The sequence below is a fragment of the Leptonychotes weddellii genome, chromosome 6 (assembly GCF_054177405.1).
Source record: "Leptonychotes weddellii isolate Sample4059 chromosome 6, ASM5417740v2, whole genome shotgun sequence".
Taxonomy (NCBI): domain Eukaryota; kingdom Metazoa; phylum Chordata; class Mammalia; order Carnivora; family Phocidae; genus Leptonychotes; species Leptonychotes weddellii.
In genome coordinates this window covers 95,590,328-95,610,294 of record NC_138374.1, presented here as the reverse complement: position 1 = coordinate 95,610,294, position 19,967 = coordinate 95,590,328, and the positions used below count along the sequence as shown (strand labels likewise).

Below are 19,967 nucleotides of genomic sequence, written 5' to 3'. Positions count from 1 at the left end.
GCTCAGGTCATGATCCTGGAGTCCCGGGATCGAGTCCCGCATCGGGCTCCCTGCTCGGCGGGGAGTCTGCTTCTCCCTCTGACCCTCCCCCCTCTCATGTGCTCTCTCTCATTCTCTCTCTCTCAAATAAATAAATAAAATCTTTAAAAAAAAAAAAAGAAAAAAAAGAAATATATATCTGTGTAGGTGGTGGCAGGGAGGATACACATGCCACTGAGAAGACCCTGCAGAACATGTACATTTTCAGGACACAGGAAGGACATTAGAAGACACTTCAAAAAAAAAAAAAAGAAAAAGAAAAAAAAAACAAGAACTAGGAGCATTCAGTGTAAAGAAAACTTTCAAAGCCAGTGCAGTAAGATCAGGTAATAAGCTAATCCTTTTACTCCTTATTTCCCTCCCCTTAACATTAATTCAGCATCATCTCTATTACTCTTCTTCTCCTTAATATTGCCTACCAAGCCTCATAATCAGGGAACAAAAACGTTACTTTTCCACTCCAGCCTAACCAAGGACTCACATTTTTGAGAGGACAATGCTGACGTGCATACCACTCTTGGGAATAAAAGCACAGGATGACTCCATGGCCCGCGAAAAGGGAAGTCCACATCATAACGTTCCAAATTGGCCTTTTCCGACTGTCATTGACAATGAAGTTGAAAGCCACTAAAGTTAGAATGATAAAAAAATATATATATATATATAGTTATCAAAACATCACCTATCAGGAAACAAGGGGCCTTAGATATGTGCTGTAATTATGTAATTATCACAATGAGCATCAACTGTGGGTATACAGGTTTTATTCTGGCCACTGGTTCTGTAAGTAAAAATGAAGCTTCAAGTGTTGAAATTTATCAATCGGTGATTAACTGGAAATCAGAGAATATCCAGAGCAGGCGAAAATATGTCATGGAATCATTCATATTTGAACTTGTCCCTCCCTCCACCCACCCAAACAAGGGTCCGCGTTTTTCAGGGGTGAACACTGACAGAGTGCAGAAGTTGTTTATGGTCTTCATGACCTCCCAAATCGGTGTTATCATTAGTCTTCAAGAGGCTATTTAAGTTCATTTCTCTACTTCAAAGGATGAGCATCCTGCGACAGAGCGTGGTTTAATTACTCAAAGTCAATGCTGTGACCATCTGATAAACACTGCCTTGAAATGGTATTACTACAATCTAGCTGTCCACCCTGCCTTAGACTTCATTTTCTATAAATTTCTCTTTTAGCCTGATGCTCGGTACTCACAGCACGCCAAGATACTTACTTCCAAAGAACATGAAGAGCACGAAAAGCACTGGATAGAAAAAGCTCAAGCAAACAGCCAGGGCATATTCATGCACTATGGCAGAAACAGCAAAGACCGCTAACATGGCAGCCCACTTGAATCTCTTAGTGAAAAACTAGGGTAAAAGGAGAATATGAAAAAGTAATTTTTTAAAAAGTAATTAAGCCCAAACTAGATACAGCTGACCCTTGAACAAAAGGGGTTTGAACTGCATGGGTCCACTTATTCAATTAATACAGCACAGTACAGTAAATGTATTTCTCCTTATGATATTCTTATCAACATTTTCTTTTCTCTAGCTTATTTTATTGTAAGAATGCAGTATCTAATGCATAGATCACATAAAATGCGTGTTAACCAACTATTTACCTCATCAGTAAGGTTTCCAGTCAACTGTAGGTGATTAGTAGTTAAGTCTTGGGGAAGCCAAAAAATTATATGTAGATTTTTTTACTGCATGGGAGGGTCAGCACCCCTACCCGCCTTGTTCAAGAGTCAACTGTATATAAGACTTATAATTATCACATGCTAAAGGCACCTATTTAATTATGTTTATATTTGATTTTTCCAATCTACTCCTTGGATTAATCCAAATGTAGTAATTACAAAAAACATCTATGCTTTCAAATCCTTATTTTACTAAAATGAGGCATTGTCAAAACCATGAATGTTGAAAGAACTGGGCATATTTTCAAAAACCTATTTGTAACCTATGTCTGTAAGTCACTACAGTAGACAAAACAGTTTTCACATATAAATGGACAATCGAATCTCAACCTTTAGAGTAACACCGTATGGTGGATAAGGCAGGCATTCTCTCCATTTTCACTATGATTTAGAAAGAAGCAACAGGCCTTGTCCGTAAGTGACACTACACTTACGAATGAAAGAACACTCGACTACAGCACCATTTGCACCATGTCTTCCTATCACTTAGCCAAATAGTGACTTACTTAATAACTAAAACCTGCAATCCAGAGGGATAATCATTCATGACAGTCACCAGTCAACATACATTCTGTTCTAAAGAATGTCTCAAAGACACGTATCACCAGTTGGAAAGATACAAATCCAAACTTAAGTGTTTCCTACTTCAGCAAAGACACCAAAAAAACAAAAAAGCTAGAGGGAGATTATTTACTGGCATTGAGATTCATAAGAAATGATCCATTACTGGTGGATCATTTCACCTTCTCTGGATGCCTCCATGCGTTCTTACTTCGTAATCATGTAAAATACAGCCCGGAACACAACTGTGGTATTGGATCTCGTCACCGTACATACTGTTCAAAGCATAAGCTTTCTTAGGCAGAAATGGCCCACAGAGAACTGAAGACCACTTCCAGCTGCACAATAATAATACTTTCTGGAAAAGGATCTCCATTTCTTGAACATCAACTTTATCTTGCCGCTTACCCAGAGAAAGTCCTTGTAAGCATAGTAATACAACCAGTCATGAACCACCACGTTCCAGGTCCTGTAATAGTTAGAGTATGATGTAGAGTTCCACCAATCCTGAGGAAAAAAAGCAAAGATTTAGAACTATACATATACACATACACACACATATACACACAGAACCAATGCAAAACCCCCTGAGTATTCCTAAAGAACATACACACACAACATAATATCCAGAGTGTGTCATGATAATTTGTTAGTCCATACACTGAAGTCAGAAAAATCTTAAATGGCATTTTGGTTATTAATGCTCAATATATGACACGAATTTTAGATCTACAGATGATGAAGTCTGTAACTTCATTCTGTCTCATTATCAAAAAAGTTACGATGGAAGATACAGAACATAATCATTAAATCTAAGGTTCATCTAAATAGCAATCAGTAAATCTCCTCACCTTGCTAAAACACAGGGAGAGAAATCTAAGGTCCTATAGGCTTAACGTGCTAAGCCTAAAGAGCTGTCCCGCTGGTACCATAAACGACAAAATTTACACTGTACAATGAGTGAGACAATGGTTACCTGCAATAAATCCCTCCCTACTTTAGGATCAGACCCGTGGAATCAGACAGCTACAGTTTGCAACCCACACCCCCTGTTTCTCTGAGAAAGGAGTGGAAGGCTTTGGGTATTGCCAGAGCACCACAAACAAACAAAACCCTAGAGGGCTTTAGGCAGGATTACAGAACACTATGAACACCCTGGCTCTTGTCTAGAACTTAATTCCAACTATTTTAAGTATAATTAATGCCTTTCAAAATAAAGGAGGGAAAAGTTATTTCCTGTATGAACTATTCAACAGTCTTAAATAATTTGCTAAGGTCACTCCTATAGCACCAGACAGCCAATTTCAAATGAATGATCAGCAGAGTCTCATGATACCCTCTGGACACATGCTTTCCCACCAATACAGGATCCAGTAGAAACCATATGCTTTATTAAGGGAGCAGATATTAGAGGTAGAAGATAAGGCTATGAGGCTGTGCTAAGTATATCAACATCAGAATCTCAGACTTAATATTGATAAAACTCATGGAAAAAGAACTTTGCAATGTTTATGTTAAACATGCTCAACAATGCTCAAATACTTAACAATGAGGACATAAGTGCATAAATAAAATGTGAAAAGAAAGAGAAGGCCAAGTATACATCACCTTATAAAACATCCTGTCACCAAAGCGTAACATCTCAGCAAAGGCATTGAGCCAGCAGTGCAAAAAGGCAAAAAACATGAGAAACAGAATCAGCACACCTAAAAATAAGATTAACAATATTAAAGGCCTTTCCAAATAGCTCATGCAAAGCAGTTAATTTTATGTCATCATATGCTTAGCTGGAATTATTCTGTAAAATAAAAGTTACTGTTCCAGCTTACCCATTCAAGAGATGACACCATGTTCTTTTGAAAGTTATTTTAATTTTAGAAAGCACTAAATTCCTTCCAGGTGGGTTGTTTTTTTTTTTTTAAGATTTTATTTATTTATTTGACAGAGAGAGAGAGACAGTGAGAGAAGGAACACAAGCAGGGGGAGTGGGGGAGGGGGAAGCAGGCTTCCCGCTGAGCAGGCAGCCCGTTGTGGGGCTCGATCCCAGGACCCTGGGATGGTGACCCTAGCCGAAGGCAGACGCTTAATGGACTGAGCCACCCAGGCGCCCCCTAGTGGGTTTTATAGATAACAAATGACCCAGCCTGTTTTTAATAGAAATGCCTAGCTATATGGTTTAACTTGGTACCCAAGGCCCTTTAAAATCTGGTCCTCATGCATTCCCCTAAACCAGTTGCTTAAAACTGTGGGAGATTTTGCCCCCGAGAGAACATCTGACAATTCTGGAGACATTTTTCGTTGTCACAACTCAAGGGGTAAGGGCTGTACTACTAGTATCTAGTTTTTAGAGGCAAGGAGATCAGTAAATATCCTATAATGCACAAGACAGCCCCCAAAACACAGAGGTATCCAGCCCAAAATGTCCAGTGACAAAGTTAACTTATCTCTGACTCTATTCCCAGTGTTGTAAACATCATCCATAACTGGACTTCTGCCATTCGAAAATACTCTATGCCTCTGCTTCCATCCCATTACCTAGAAGCACATTTCCACTACTTCTCTGCCAAACACCTATTTTTCAATATCCAATATTAAATGTCATGTCCAGTATGATACAAAGTTCATCAGCACTTTGTTTATCCTACTTAAGTAGTATATACTATACTACATTGTAAATATCCATTTATATGCCTATCCCTTTCTTCACCTGTTTATTAAAAAAATATCAAAGAATATGGAGCATCTACTATGTATTAGACAATATGGGAAAGACTGTGGTTGGCTGACTGGCTGTAAGACACAATCCTTGATCTCAAGGAATTTGCAGCCTAGTGAGAAAGACATGCATTTAATATATATTCTATTAAAGGGACAGATAAAATAATTTATTGGAGGGCGCCTGGGTGGCTCAGTTGGTTAAGCGACTGCCTTCGGCTCAGGTCATGATCCTGGAGTCCCGGGATCGAGTCCCGCATCGGGCTCCCTGCTCGGCGGGGAGTCTGCTTCTCCCTCTGACCCTCCCCACTCTCATGTGCTCTCTCTCATTCTCTCTCAAATAAATAAATAAAATCTTTAATAAATAAATAAATAAATAAATAAATAAATAAAAATAATAATTTATTGGAGTGAATCTTGGGGGGGCAATCAGGGAAGGTTACCTAGGAGTCTAGGAGAGAGGTTAAGGAAGAAAGAAGGTAACAGAAAACACGACCAACATTTGACAGGTAGAGAAAAAAGAAAAGAATAAGTAAAGGAAACTGTAAACTAAACTGAAAGCCTCCAGAGAGTAGAGAGCATTTATGTCCTCTTCACTGCTAGGTCCTCAGCACCTGGCACATAATAGGTACTCATGTATCTCTAGAAAAAAGTAAGTGGAATGAATGAAATTAGGAGACTGAGGTATGGCCAGAAAGACAGGAGAGTAAGAATGAGTAGCAAGAGAGAGATTTCAAAATGCGGTCAAACAGCATCCAAACAATGTTTCGTGGAGATGAAATAGAATAAGGGCTAAACCATCTACTGGATTTAGAATCAGGAGGTTACCAGTGATTTCAATAAAGGCCACATCAGTGGCCTGGTCGGATTAGAAGCAAGATTACAATGAACTGAATAGTGAACAGGAAGATTAGTCATGAATATGGACTACCCACAGTCACAGAGAGCAAAACTTGGGTGAAAGTCAGAAGACAAACAGAAAGTTTGTCTGGGTTGAAACTGGAAGTATACGCACTTATGAAATAGATGGAAAGAAGTCGAGATGAGTATAGATGTAGAGATGACTTCAGAGCAAAAAGCAGGAAAATCAAAGGTGTGCATGTGCAACAGCTCTTTTTCCTTATAACTTCATGAATGGCCAAATTAACCAGTACCCATGTTACCTGGCAAGATGGAGTTAAATACACACAGGACCAGAACACGAGCGCTGAAGGGCTCCTGTTTGATATTCCGAAACAAGGGGGCACAGAGCCTTTCAAAGATGTAGTACACATAAAAAAAGCAACCAAAAACCTGGAATATAACAGAGATATAATTATAATACTGATGCCTTGATAAAGAAGATAGATATGTGACCCTTAGACTAATGTTCACATATATATTCCATTAATGCTAGTATATAAGATTGCCAAACTGCAATCCTTCAGAGATATTACACAAGCTAGTTTCTATCATACCTTCTTCTCTCCCAACCCTTTATCAAATGGCATACCAAAAGATGAGACTCTTGGAACCTGCTTTTCCTGCTACGTGAAACCCAGCACAAAAGAACTTAGGTATTTGATTGAGACAAGAGTTTAAAATGAGATCTTCTGGGATTTATGATTCTGATGGAGCGAGGCAGTGGGCGGCGATGGGGAAGACATCAGACCATACCCACACATATGTATCCCAAAACAAAAAACCATAAGGAGAGGGGGAAATTAACATAGATGCTCACTAAAGTAACCAAATGGAATGACTTTAATTAAATTCTTTTACTGAAGGAAATTACTTTTGATGTTGGCAAGACAAATACCATCTACTGTACTGGTAAAGAGTTTAAAAGACTTCAGAAAGAGGTCTAGAGTTCCCAGTAGACATGAATTTACCAACACTTTAAATAGATTAAATTATTATAAATTTGAATCCCCATGTCCCACTAATCAACAAACCTTAGGTAAAGAAAAAATTCACCTGTAAAAACTGCACAGCAACATAACCCCACCTTACAGTGGGAGTCCTAAAAAGGAAGAAACAAAGTAAGTTTTCTAAATAAAGTAAGTAATTGAACTTTAATAAAGACCCTCACAATATTCTCCCCACACAGAACATATCATTTTTGGCATATGGAATGCCTGTATAATTCTGTCAAGAATTACTGTAATCAAATTGGATTGCTAGAATCACCACTTGGGACTTTCCCGTGCCAGCAAGAAAGTTATAACTCATTTTATCTTCTTTGTAACCCTAGATGAACTGGCCCCTGCCTACCTACCCCACCACACTCATGCTACACTTCCGGTGCTCAACACATTTCTGCTTCACAGAACAATTACCTGGGATAGTTGTCACGGTAGATGAGGGTAGGTGCAAACAAAAAGTACAAGTACTGATTGACTGTGGGTACTGGAATCGTCTCTGGAAAAGGAAAACTCTGGTTAGATCAGGCACTCTTCAATTTCTCCTGGCAAAACTAAAAGGGAGAAATAAGAAAGTACACAATAGGGAAGAGTAAAAGGACTTCACTTAGCCCATATCATTTCTTCCTGATCTCCCAGAGTGACTTGTTATGCTTATATTGATTCAGTATTACCAATCCCTCTAAACTAAGCTATTCCTGTGACTTAGAAATACCTTCTGGAGTTTGAAGCAGGAATTCAAAGAATAAGCACACATGGGGTAATGAGTCTATTAACATTATAAAAATAAGGCAAAGTTTTAAGACTCTGGCGATCAATGTTTTTAAATTGTAGGGACAAAGGCAAAACAGGAACAATCAGGAAACAGTGAGATAGTCTTCCAAATCAATATGGATCCTCCATATTTAAAATCAAATATAATGTCTATAGAATGTAAAACGCCATCCCACTAAATACCAAAGGTTAAAATACGCTATTGAATAATCCTTGACCTAACAAATTTACATACTTGATTTCTCCTTAGCTGAATTTAGTACCCGAGGCACATTCTCTCTGACAAAAGAATAGGACTTCATTATGAAACGAATCTACAAAAGGAGGGAGGGAAAAAAAGATGAATGTTCTACCACTGTCTTATATCCTATAAGCAACCCCAGAACAGCACTGGATCATATAAAGAATTTCCTAATTTTGCATATACCAACTCAAGTTCACATTTATGGAATAAAACAAATGAAAAACAAACTGTAAAGAAGGACATGTAATTACTCAAATTATTTTGTATCTAACAGTATTATCTATTGCAAGTATATTACAGTAAGAAATTAAAAGCCTGTTCAAAGAGAGTCTCCTGAAACAGTCCTTCCCATTAGTCACACAGTGTAAATTAACAGACAGCCAACGTAAGTCAGAAAATTCTGAAGGCTGTACGAACAAAATAAATCCTTTATTCAGATGGGACCAGTTTATATGACAAAACAATGAATCTGATAACCTCAAGGGTAGAGTTTTTAATTACAAAAATATTTTATCATTTAAATGACTTCTACAAAGTGTTCAAGAATAAAATCTGAATTCATCCTAAACAGCTCAATATAATTTCATTGCCAAGAATCAGAGAACACTGAAGCTAGTATGAAGTTTAAGACATGAGATGATCTATCTTAAAACTTCAATTTTATAAATAATAGCACAAAGAACCAGATAGAAAAATTGACCCAACTAATACAACTAAAAATAACAGAATGTCAGTATTATTATTTTAACAAAACATAGCACTGCATCGGGCAACCCTCAAAACCTTACCTGTTCAAGTATAACAATGCAGCGGGAAGCCGGTGGTAGGGTATATGCTAATACAACATATGTTGGTCCCAAACCTAGAACTCCAATCTGGAAGACCGTGAAAAGGAAGCAGTGGAAGAGAGAATAGACTACTGGATGAGAACTCCTGCTGTAGCCGCTGGCCCAACGTTGGAAGAGGAAATAGGGGACTGAAAGTGTACTCAAGAACATAGTCCACCATGTCCACATAACAATGGGAAGTTTGCCAAAAGCGTAAGACAAGAGATTGAACTCAAGCACCAGCCTAGGGAGAAAAAGCACAGAGAAAGAGCACAGAAGTGAATTTTTAATATGCACAGACTCATAGAACTGAAAACTTTTCACACCTAAAACTCTCAACCTTAGAAAACACAGCAACATTAATCCATTGTGGTCATGAGGGTAATAGTTGTGCAAGAGGGAGAGGTGCTTCTAAGCCTCTGCATCACAATATATCCCAACAATAAATCTTCTAAAAGCCCTAAGATAATATAGTATTTGAACATAAGATACCCAAGATAACCTAAAATAATAAAACTTTAAACTTCGCAGTGATTAGATTCTAACATTAATAAATTTTAAACTCTAAGATACACTAATACATAAAGTATTCAAATAGCAATCACTGTTATGTCCAAAAGATGATTTTTCAGAAGAATAATTCAAAAATCTATTAATACATTATTATACCATTATCTCAAAATGTAATTTGCTAATAATGCACATAAGTTGGTGTATGATTACCACACTGTCATTTATTTTATTTTATTTTATTTTTAAGATTTTATTTATTTATTTGACAGAGCACGAAAGAGGGAACACAAGCAGGAGGGAGTGGGAGAGGGAGGAGCAGGCTTCCCACTGAGCAGGTAGCCCAATGTAAGGCTCAATCCAGGACCCTGGGATCATGATCTGAGCCGAAGGCAGATGCTTAATGACTGAGCCACCCAGGCACCTCACCACACTATCATTTTTAAAGTTAAATTTCATTTTTATATTAAAAAGAAAAGTTTTCCAGGGCGCCTGGGTGGCTCAGTTGGTTGGGTGTCCGACTGTTTCCGCTCAGGTCATGATCTCGGGGTCCTGGGATCAAGCCCTGAGTCAGGCTCCACGGTCAGCGGGGAGTCTACTTGAGACTCTCTCTCTCTTCCTCTCCCTCTGCCCCACCCCCCACTCATGCACACATGCTCGTGCTCTCTCTCCCCCTAAAAAATAAATCTTTTTAAAAAAAGTTTTCAAGCATTAAATTCTAATAAGCTACTTATTTTCACTAACAACCTGAAATACACACCATAGTGGGAAAATTGGTAAATTGTATATACAAAATTCTCCCATTTAGGAAAATTACCTAGAAACTACCAATTATGGACTACTAAAATAGACCATTTTCAAAATAAGATGGGGGCGCCTGGGTGGCTCAGTCGTTAAGCGTCTGCCTTCAGCTCAGGTCATGATCCCGGGGTCCTGGGATTGAGCCCTGCGTTGGGCTCACTGCTCAGTGGGAAGCCAGCTTCTCCCTCTCCCACGCCCCCTGCTTGTGTTCCCTCTCTTGCTGTGTCTCTCTCTGTCAAATAAATAAAATTTTAAAAATAAATAAATAAAATAAAAATAAAATGAAACTTCTAATATTCCTTTTAGTTGTGCTTTTAGGGAGAGGAGAATATCACCCTCCAATCAGCTGCTTTGGGATCTTCTGAAGCAAATTTACCCAAATCACCAAAATTTAAATACCATGAAAACTCCCAACACCCTAATCATCAACTAGCCAAACGTCCTTTCTCTTGTCTTACCTTCCTTCATCAATGTAATCTACAACAAGTGTGCTGAGGATAAAGAGAATGAGGAGGGCAATAAACATGTGATATATTGTTCTGATGTGGTCCACCTCAAACAGCTCACTGTAAATACAGTTCAAACAAATACAATTAATTATATTTCATTATAAAACACCATATATTAAAGTCTTTAAGGCAGGTCAGCAGATGCAGACCCACCCTCAAATAGTAATCATGAACAAACATCTCCAACAGGAATCCCAGAATATTAAACCTGAAGCACAGACAGTAAATGACATGACCAAGATAAAAACTTAGTGTAAAAGCTTAGGATAAGGCTCTTTCCAATAAAATGATACTGTCCCCTAGAAAACAGCATGGATATCAAACACTTAAAACAAATGGGGAGCATTCTTGAAAACCTGCCAAAAGTGATTGCTTCTTAGGTAGGCAAAAGGCACTGAAAACAGGAAACACAAAAGCTATCCCAAATGTTAACAAGGTTTTGTCTTCAATCCTATTACATTCTACTCCCTATACTTAACTACTATTAAGTGCTATTTCCAAGATGTTAAGATTCACATGTATGCTTTTCTATAATGCAACTACCACCCTACATGTCTATACACTTAACCATTTACAAATGTTTTTACTTTCTATCCTCACTGATCTTTATATTTGATTAAAACAGGGCTACTTCTGGGGCACCTGGGTGGCTCAGATGGTTAAGCGTCTGCCTTTGGCTCAGGTCATGATCCCAGGGTCCTGGGATCGAGTCCCGCATCGGGCTCCCTGCTAGGCGGGGAATCTGCTTCTCCCTCTGCCTCTCTCTCTCTCTTTGACTCTAATGAATAAATAAATAAAACATTTAAAAAAAAAAAAAAAAACAGGACTACTTCCAAAATACAGCAACAACTTTCCAGATGTTGTTTTCTTAAAGAGGTATTTTTTTTTATTTAACTAAAACAAGTTTTTTTAGCTTTGCTTTTGCAAAGATGTATGCTTACATCTTCTACATACCTTTTCAAGGATATCTTAGATTGCCCTGGATCAACGATCTTCAAATTCTAATAAAAACCAACCTGAGCCATAAAATATGTGTTTTATTTCCTTGGTTAAAAAAAATGTTTTGTGGGATGCCCAGATGGTTCAGTTGGTTAAGCATCCATCCAACTCTTGGTTTCAGCTCAGGTCATGATCTCAGGAGTTGTAGGATCTAGCCTTTCTTTTTAGCCATTCTTTTATTTTATTTTTTTTTTAATTTAAATTCAATTAGCCAACATATAGGGCATCATTAGTTTTTGATGTAGTGTTCAATGATTCATCAGTTGTGTATAACACCCAGTGCTCATCACTTCACTTGCCCTCCTTAATGGCCATCACCCAGTTACCCCATCCCCCCACCCACCTCCTTTCCACAACCCTCAGTTTGTTTCCTGGAGTCAAGATTCTGTCATGGTTTGTCTCCCTCTCTGACTTCTTCCCATTCAGTTTCCCCTCCCTTCCCCTGTGATCCTCTGTGCTATTTCTTATATTCCAGATATGAGTGAACCCATATAATTGTCTTTCTCTGACTGACTTATTTCGCTCAGCATAATACCCTCCAGTTCTATCCATGTTGATGTGAATGGTAAGTATTCATCCTTCCTGATGGCTGAGTAATATTCCATTCTATATATGAACCACATCTTCTTTATCCATTCATCTGTTGAAGGACATCTCGGCTCCTTCCAGTTTAGCTATTGTGGACATTGCTGCTAAGAACATTGGGGTGCAGGTGCCCTTTCTTTTCACTACATCTGTATCTTCGGGGTAAATACCCAGTAGTGCAATTGCTGGATCATATGGTAGCTCTATTTTCAACTTTTTGAGGAACCTCCACACTGTTTTCCAGAGTGGCTGTACCAGCTTGCATTCCCACCAACAGTGTTAGAGGGTTCCCCTTTCTCTGCATCCTCGCCAACATTTGTTGTTCCCTGTCTTGTCAATTTTAGCCATTCTGACTGGTATGAGGTGGTATCTTGTGGTTCTTTTTAGCCTTTCTTTTCAGCAGGGCGCAGGCAGGCCTCCGTGCTTAGCAGGGAGTCTGTTTCCCCCGCTTCCTCTGCCCCTCCCCCAACTGGCACACACTCTCTCTCTCTAAAATAAATAAAATCCTTTTTAAAACGCTTTGTAATTAAAGTACACTTGAGGGGCGCCTGGGTGGCTCAGTCGCTTAAGCGTCTGCCTTCAGCTCAGGTCGTGGTCACAGGGTCCTGGGATAAAGCCCTGCATCGGGCTCTCTGCTCAGCGGGGAACCTGCTTCTCCCTCTCCTCCCTGCTCCTTCTCTATCTCTGTCTCTCTCGCCAATAAATAAATAAAATCTTTAAAAAAAAAAAAAAGTACTTTTTTCATATAGTGCAATTCTATCATTAAAATCTTAATTATCATGTTCAAAATAATTTATTTTCCCCTGCCGGCATTTCCCCTCCCCACCAGATACAGATTTTAAAAGTTAAAATTTCTTCAAACAATAGTGTGGCAAAACACTAAAACTGTAGGATACAAGGTAACATGTTCAGAAAATTTTGGCCTTCTCATCGAATATAAAGTTGGCTCACAGAAAGTGAATTTTGATAAGCATAAAATGTATTGTTTTAAAAAAGCACATTAAGACACTCAAGATAATTTTTCACCAGCCCAACTATTTCAGATGACCTATCCTAATGCAGGTGAAATTACAGCAGTATTCTGAGGAATGACTGAGTAAATAAATAAATGATCTACTCAGAGAACATCACAAAAGAAATATTCATTACCTATCTACAGCACACCTATTTCAGTTCACAAGTGAGGTCACCATAAGTAATTTACTGTGCCTAATTTTCTTCATAAAATTCACACAATCAGGGTTCTAAAATATGTAAATCTGAGAAAACTATCAAGTTTCTAAGCTGGCCAGCCAAAGAAGAGATGAAAAATATGTAATATACCAAGAAGGTAGCAACACCAAAACACTTGTGAAGGGGTTTACTTAATTAGAAAACTTTTGTTCTAGCTTTTTGGGTAATCAATTCTCTGCATTGCAACTTCAAGAAATTTATCAGAGGACAGATAACCATGCTCATTCTAACTCCTCCTTTGAAACTAGATATAGAACCAGAAGATCACAAAGGAGGACCAAGAGACAGCAAATGTACAAGAAGTTCCAAAACTAATGATTTCTATGAATTCAGAACTCATTAAACATGCATAAATTAAGCAGTGATTTTAGTAATCAGAACAGTTTTTAATTCAAACTAATAATTAATAAAAGCAACTAAAAATACTCACTCTAAGAGAGACTGCCTTAAAACAAAAATCTTTCCATGTTCTGGAGGTGCTCTCAAATCTCTGGGAAGAGCAAAAAAATAAAATAAAATATAAATACTTCAAGTATTTTAAGAAATTTAAACCTATGGATAAGAGAAAGAATATTACCAACTATAGCATATAACGTTAATAAAGCACCTCTCACTCTGACCCGGGTACTATGTGAAGGGTTTTGTGCATGTTATCTCATTTACTCCTGAACAATGCAATGAGGTAGATACATGCAGGTCTGGTGAGAAGGAAGAGGTGCTAGGCACACCTCGGGAGAGCAGCGCTCAAAGGTACTCCACAGCCCAGCCCCTATGGAAATGCATTCCTGGCATCACACACTGACAACCCCTTTTCCTTCTCCTAAACATCGCTAAGGTCAGAGAGAGGCCTCTAGCCATACGCCAGTTCACATGCTGTTATTGGTCTGTCCTCTGCACTAAAATTTATGAGACCCTCACCCTCCCTAATGTCAAAGGACTTCCAACAATCCCCAACAGCCTCCTGATCTTAAAGGTTGCCTCCAGTTCCTAATATCTCGCATTCTAAACGTCTAGCATTATCATCACTTTTAGGGCTTTCTGCACAATCACCCACACTTCTGTCAACTATTAGTGGTCAAAACTGTCCTCCGGAATAGAAGTGACTGCCAGAGACCACTGGGGCATAAAACTGAAAAGAGCACAGAATGGCAAATTAGCACATATGGGCCTCTGATAGCTTTCCCTCTGCTGCTCCGGATGCCTGACCAATTAGAAACATATACGCTAACTGTTGTGCTTTATTACAGGTATTGGATAGAGTACAACAGGGAGGCACTACAACGATGTGGTGAAGGGCATGAACTCCGGAGCAAGGCTCTGGGTTCCAATACCCACTGTGTGATCTTGGACACGTAACTGTCCCACACTTCAGTATCCTGATCTGTAGCATGAGACTGTTATGGTATCTACCTCACGGGGTCATTGGTTTAAATGCAGAGCACTCAACAAGTGTTGGCTCTTTTATTTTGTAAGTCAGCACAGTCTTAGATGAGGTACATGCTTGTTATAATCCTCATATTAAAATGAAGAAATCCATCTTTCAAGTGGCTAATTTGCCCAAGGCAACACAGAGCTAATAAAAAGTGGTGCCAGGGTGTGAATCCAGGCATTTTTACTGCAGTCCAGATTCTGACCGCTGAGCATTATCAGAGACATGTTTGCACTAAAAGAAACTAATATCTATACTTACTTAGCTCTGTGGTTGTTCTCTCCTTCAAGAACAGAAAAGCTTGTGATAGCACACCCACCATTGTCTAATGATGCTGATTTTTCAATGAGATTGGTCACAAAATCATCAAAGTGACTGCCAACTTCCTTCATAAAAAATGGCTTCAATTCCTAGAATTTTAAAACAAAACAAAAAAACATTAGGAACACATGGATTATTAACATTTTTCCAAAGGATTCTCTTAAATGGAGCTGGATCAAAAGAAATCCACGTTAAGTCAGTTCAGAGAAGTAAAAACAGAAAAATGATTTCTACAGCTAAGCTGCAGTTTCAGAAATGGCTACTGAAAAAGCAACATGCTGATTTAGGTCTTTTCAAGAATTTAGACCCTTTTATGCATAAATCAAAATATCAAAGTAATCTCCTACTAAATGAACTCCAGGAAAGATACATAAAAACAAAGTAACAAAAATGGTAAAACTGACAGTTTTATTTCTCTTCCAATTTTCATCCGGAAAACAACAAAAAGAAAAAGGTCAGTATTATATCACCATTATATAATTGAAGTCCCTTTTCTTCTCAAGCCAACCCTGCACCGCACCCCCCCCCCCAAATACCCACTATTTATATTTTAGGTCATGTCATTTCTGTATGATACCAACATTTACACAATGTTTACTGCTACCTCCACAGCTATATATTTATCTAGCCATAACACACACACACACACACACACACACACACACACTTTCAAAACATAAAATTGTTATATTTTGGTCCCAACCTATTTGTAACATCTTAAAACTTATATAGCCACAGTTTTTTAAAAATGTGAAGCAAAAAAATTATTTCTTCAGGTTTTAACAGGTCACCTATTACAGGTATTCAAATTGTAAAGTTGAGTATTTTAGAATTGGTAGGACTCATCTACATAAAGGAAAACGAGGTCTTTCAAACGTTTTAAGAAATAAATGCTCATTTCTCTAAATTGTTTAGATTGAACCTAAACAGAACCTCTAGGTTCTGTTATACCAAGAGTTTGACTAAGTCTTTTAAAAAGTAAAGCCTAAAAATATCAATATAATTAATGGAACTACGTATGAAGGCTTTTCAAACTGAGACAAGGGAACTAAAGGACCCCATGAAAAACTGCTTTTTTGCTCTTTTTCCTGCTTCTGTTCTTGCAAGAACCCACATCCCCGCCTCACACATACCTTATAGAACAGATAATGTACGTCCTCCTTGTGTAGGTCAAGGAGTTAATGATTTCTTTGGAGTTTTCCAGCACAATAGATAACACCTAAGGAGTGACCTGGTAGGGTCGTCATGAACCAATCACGAACATTTTTCCAAGACCGTTGGGCTCCAAGGCATAAGTGACTTAGGACACCTAAACATGTGTTCCTGAAAGCCTGAGAAGATATGTCACCAGACCACAATCCTCAATAAAAACCCCAGGCCCCTGGGGCGCCTGGGTGGCTCAGTTGGTTAAGCGGCTGCCTTTGGCTCAGGTCATGATCCCGGGGTCCTGGGATCGAGCCCCGCGTCGGGCTCCCTGCTCAGTGGGGAGTCTGCTTCTCCCTCTCCCTCTGCCTGCCTCTCTGCCTACTTGTGCTCTCTATCTCTCTGTCAAATAAATAAATAAAATCTTTAAAAAAAAAAAAAAAACTCCAGGCCCCAAGCAAAGACAAGACTCACTCCTTTTTCCTTTCGGAGTCTCCCAGACACTCTGTACCAACACTAGGAGATGACTTAGAAGTGTCTTTTTTGAGCTGGGAGTTGAGCTGAAACCTCAAAAACACAGGAAGAATTAAGATTAAGTTAAAAGTGGTACAAAGACACAATGTGATGAAAAGCAGAGATAGGAAAGTATTAGCTAAAACAGGAAATGTGAACATAGGTTGGTTTTAAGGACAAAATATAGAGGACCTATGTTCCCCAGAAGAAAGAATATAGAGTTTTTATAGTTACTTTTTCATATTAAGGTTACCTAGTAATATTTTATTTTACTTCTTTTGCCTGTTCCATTTCAATTATATGTCTATCCTCACATTTTGAAATTTTTCAACAGAATGCTTCCCCAACAAAAAAACAAAACAAAACCAAAAAAAGTGACAAACAAAAAAAGGTGCATTCTCATTTAATCTCTAGAGTTGGATGGATTAATAAAGCTCCCCCCCCCACCCCCGGCAGCTTGTTATGAAAACATTGTCCCACGTAGAGGGCAGAGATAGTTCTGGGCACAGTTGTTCTAGGCACTAGAGATACAACAATGAACAAAACCAAGTCCCCGTCTTCATGGAACTTAAAATTCCAATGAGGGTAGATAGGACATACAGAATGCCAGAGAGTGTTACAGAAAGAAATAATGCAGAGGTATGGGGGGTGGGGAAGGTGTTTTTCACAGAGGTCAAAGGAAAGCCTCAAAGACAGCATGACATTGGAGATTTGAAGAAGGTAGGAGGGTAAGTTAGTGGATATCTGTGGGAAAAGTACCAGGAAGGAAAAAAAGCATGAGTGTATAAAAAGCCCTGAGGCAGGAATCCTGGACAGGTTTGAGAAACTGTAAGGAAGGAGGATGTCAAAGCTGAAGAGGAGTGGTAAGAGGTGAGGTCGGAAAAGGAGGAGGGGATGTGGTACCTGGCTGGCTCATTTGGTAGAGCAAGTAACTTTTGATCTTGGGGTCGTGAGTTCAAACCCCACATTGGAAGTATAGCCTACTCTAAAACAATAATTAAAAAATAATAAAAATAAAGAAGGAAGGGGTAGAAGGAGGGGGGGCTAAATCATGTAAGTTATTTTAACACTTTGCTCCCTACTCCCATCAGTCCACTGAAATTTTACTCAGCATTAAAAAAGAGGCCTGGAGTCTTGAGACATGGCAAAAGGATGTCAAACCTTTTCTTTTAGCTAGTATTCCTCATACTCTGCAACCAGTCTCCTTCCCAAGTAAGTATTGGCTTAAGCAGACCAGAAGCATGAAAAAAAAAAATCATAATAAATGTTACACAAATGTCAGTAAAAGCTGTTAAAAGTCAGGTCCTAATCCATCCAACTCAAGGTGAAGAGCACACAGCCAACATCTTCCACATAAGCTCTTGGTCTTCCACACTACTCACCTGCACAGGAGCCTTTGCCTTACACTCCAGAACTTGCAGCTTCCAGTCCTGTAGTGAGAACACCTACAACAACCTCCCCACCCTCACCCTCTTTATCAACTATACCCTTTTCTCTTCCCCTTCCTTCTATTCCCGTCCTTTTGCTCCATATTCCAAAACTCCTATCTTTTCTTCTTTTCCGGTCACTCCACAAATAAAGAGTACCCCTTGTTATCCCAACCCACTATACAATCCCAGGAACCAAACAGATCTGGACAACAAGGAGTATTTTTATTCAGCACCTACGGTGGTGAACAAGATACACACAGCCCTGCTCTCACTGAGCTCACCGCCCATCAATGAGGAAAGACACAAATTATTCATGGTGCAGGGAATGCCACCAGGCATTCAGAGTGACAGAAGGGAGAAAGAGAAGAGAGAAAGTAAAAGAATAAAAATTACAGGCATCTCAATAGCATGAGGGACAGTATAAGGTGGTGCAGATGTCAACTCTCCTTGTAACTTCCTTTCACAACTGCCCCCCCACCCCCCATCTATGACCCCAACCTCTCATACCCGGGACAGGACAGAACACTTCTCAAGGTCGCTGAGCTAAAAAGGGTTCTATTTTAATATGATTAATTTGTGTCTCCTTTTCCTGAAGTAAAATTTATATGCAGGAAGGAAAAAGATGTCTTTAGTGCTGAGTAATAAAGTAGTAAAAGAAATACAAGCTTTTGGGGCACCTGGGTGGCTCAGTCAGTTAAGTGTCTGCCTTCTGCTCAGGTCATGGTCCCAGGGTCCTGGGATCGAGCCTGCTTCTCCCTCTCCTCCCCACTCTTGCTCTCTCTCACTGTCTCTGTCGCTATCTCTCTCTGTCTCTGTCTCTGTCTCTGTCTCAAATAAATAAATAAACCTTAAAAAAAAAAAAAAAAGGAAATACAAGCTTTCAGCCAGGCAGACCTGGGTTCAAATTCTACCTCCACCACTTGAGTGTGGCCTCAGGCAAGCTATTTCACTTTTAAGAGCAGTTATTCATGTGCAAAGTTGAGATGGTAAAATCTAACTTACTAAACTGTTGTGCAAATTTTTTAAAAAGCCCCAAAACAAATCCCCTGCAAAAAATGCCCAGCACAGTACCTGACATAGTTATCACCTTACAGCTATCTGTTGCTCCAACCCAGTCAGAGCCAACCAATGAAGAAAAAACAATGTACAATAAAAGTTGTGCTGTAACTATTTTTTACGTATATTTTTATCTTAATTCCAGTTAGTGGGGGCACCTGAGTGGCTCAGTCAGTTAAGCGTCTGCCTTCGGCTCAGGTCATGATCCCAGGGTCCTGGGATTGAGCCCCACATCGGGCTCCCTGCTCAGCGGAGAGTCTGCTTCTCCCTCTCCCTCTGCCTGCCACTCCCCCTGCTTGTGCTCTCTCTGTCAAATAAATAAATCTTTAAAAATAAACAAATAAATTCCAGTAGTTAACATACAATGTAATTCGTGTCAGGTATACAATATAATGATTCAACATCTCCATACAACACCTGGCGCTCATCATAAGCGCCCTCCTTAAACCCCATCACCTATTTAAACCACCCTCCACCCACATCCCCTCTGGTAACCATCAGTTAAGAGTCTGTTTCTTGGTTTGCCTCTCTCTCTTTTTCCCCCTATGCTCATTTGTTTTGTTTCTTAAATTCCACATAAATGAAATGCCTTTCTCTGACTTATTTTGCTTAGCATAATACTCCACCCATGTTAAAAGGTAACGATTCAAATCTACCATATTCCCGTACACAGCATT

At 39.0% G+C, this 19,967-nt stretch overlaps 1 protein-coding gene across 4 annotated transcripts in view; it reads right to left on the bottom strand.

Annotated features, from left to right (window-relative positions):
* Positions 1 to 19,967, bottom strand: part of SOAT1 (sterol O-acyltransferase 1) — a 75,435-nt gene that overhangs the window by 6,404 nt on the left and 49,064 nt on the right. For 3 of the 4 annotated variants that reach the window (XM_081824684.1, XM_081824683.1, XM_081824685.1), the window contains 12 exons: positions 15,089 to 15,237; positions 13,829 to 13,888; positions 10,531 to 10,638; positions 8,723 to 9,005; positions 7,926 to 8,004; positions 7,334 to 7,415; positions 6,972 to 7,017; positions 6,179 to 6,308; positions 3,909 to 4,006; positions 2,709 to 2,807; positions 1,272 to 1,407; positions 521 to 666 (listed from right to left, as the gene is read on the bottom strand). In XM_081824684.1, coding sequence (XP_081680810.1) covers positions 521 to 666; positions 1,272 to 1,407; positions 2,709 to 2,807; positions 3,909 to 4,006; positions 6,179 to 6,308; positions 6,972 to 7,017; positions 7,334 to 7,415; positions 7,926 to 8,004; positions 8,723 to 9,005; positions 10,531 to 10,638; positions 13,829 to 13,888; positions 15,089 to 15,237 — 1,416 coding nt within the window. The remainder of the gene's footprint in view (positions 1 to 520; positions 667 to 1,271; positions 1,408 to 2,708; positions 2,808 to 3,908; positions 4,007 to 6,178; positions 6,309 to 6,971; positions 7,018 to 7,333; positions 7,416 to 7,925; positions 8,005 to 8,722; positions 9,006 to 10,530; positions 10,639 to 13,828; positions 13,889 to 15,088; positions 15,238 to 19,967) is intronic. The other variant, XR_014146442.1, reaches the window with a different exon arrangement.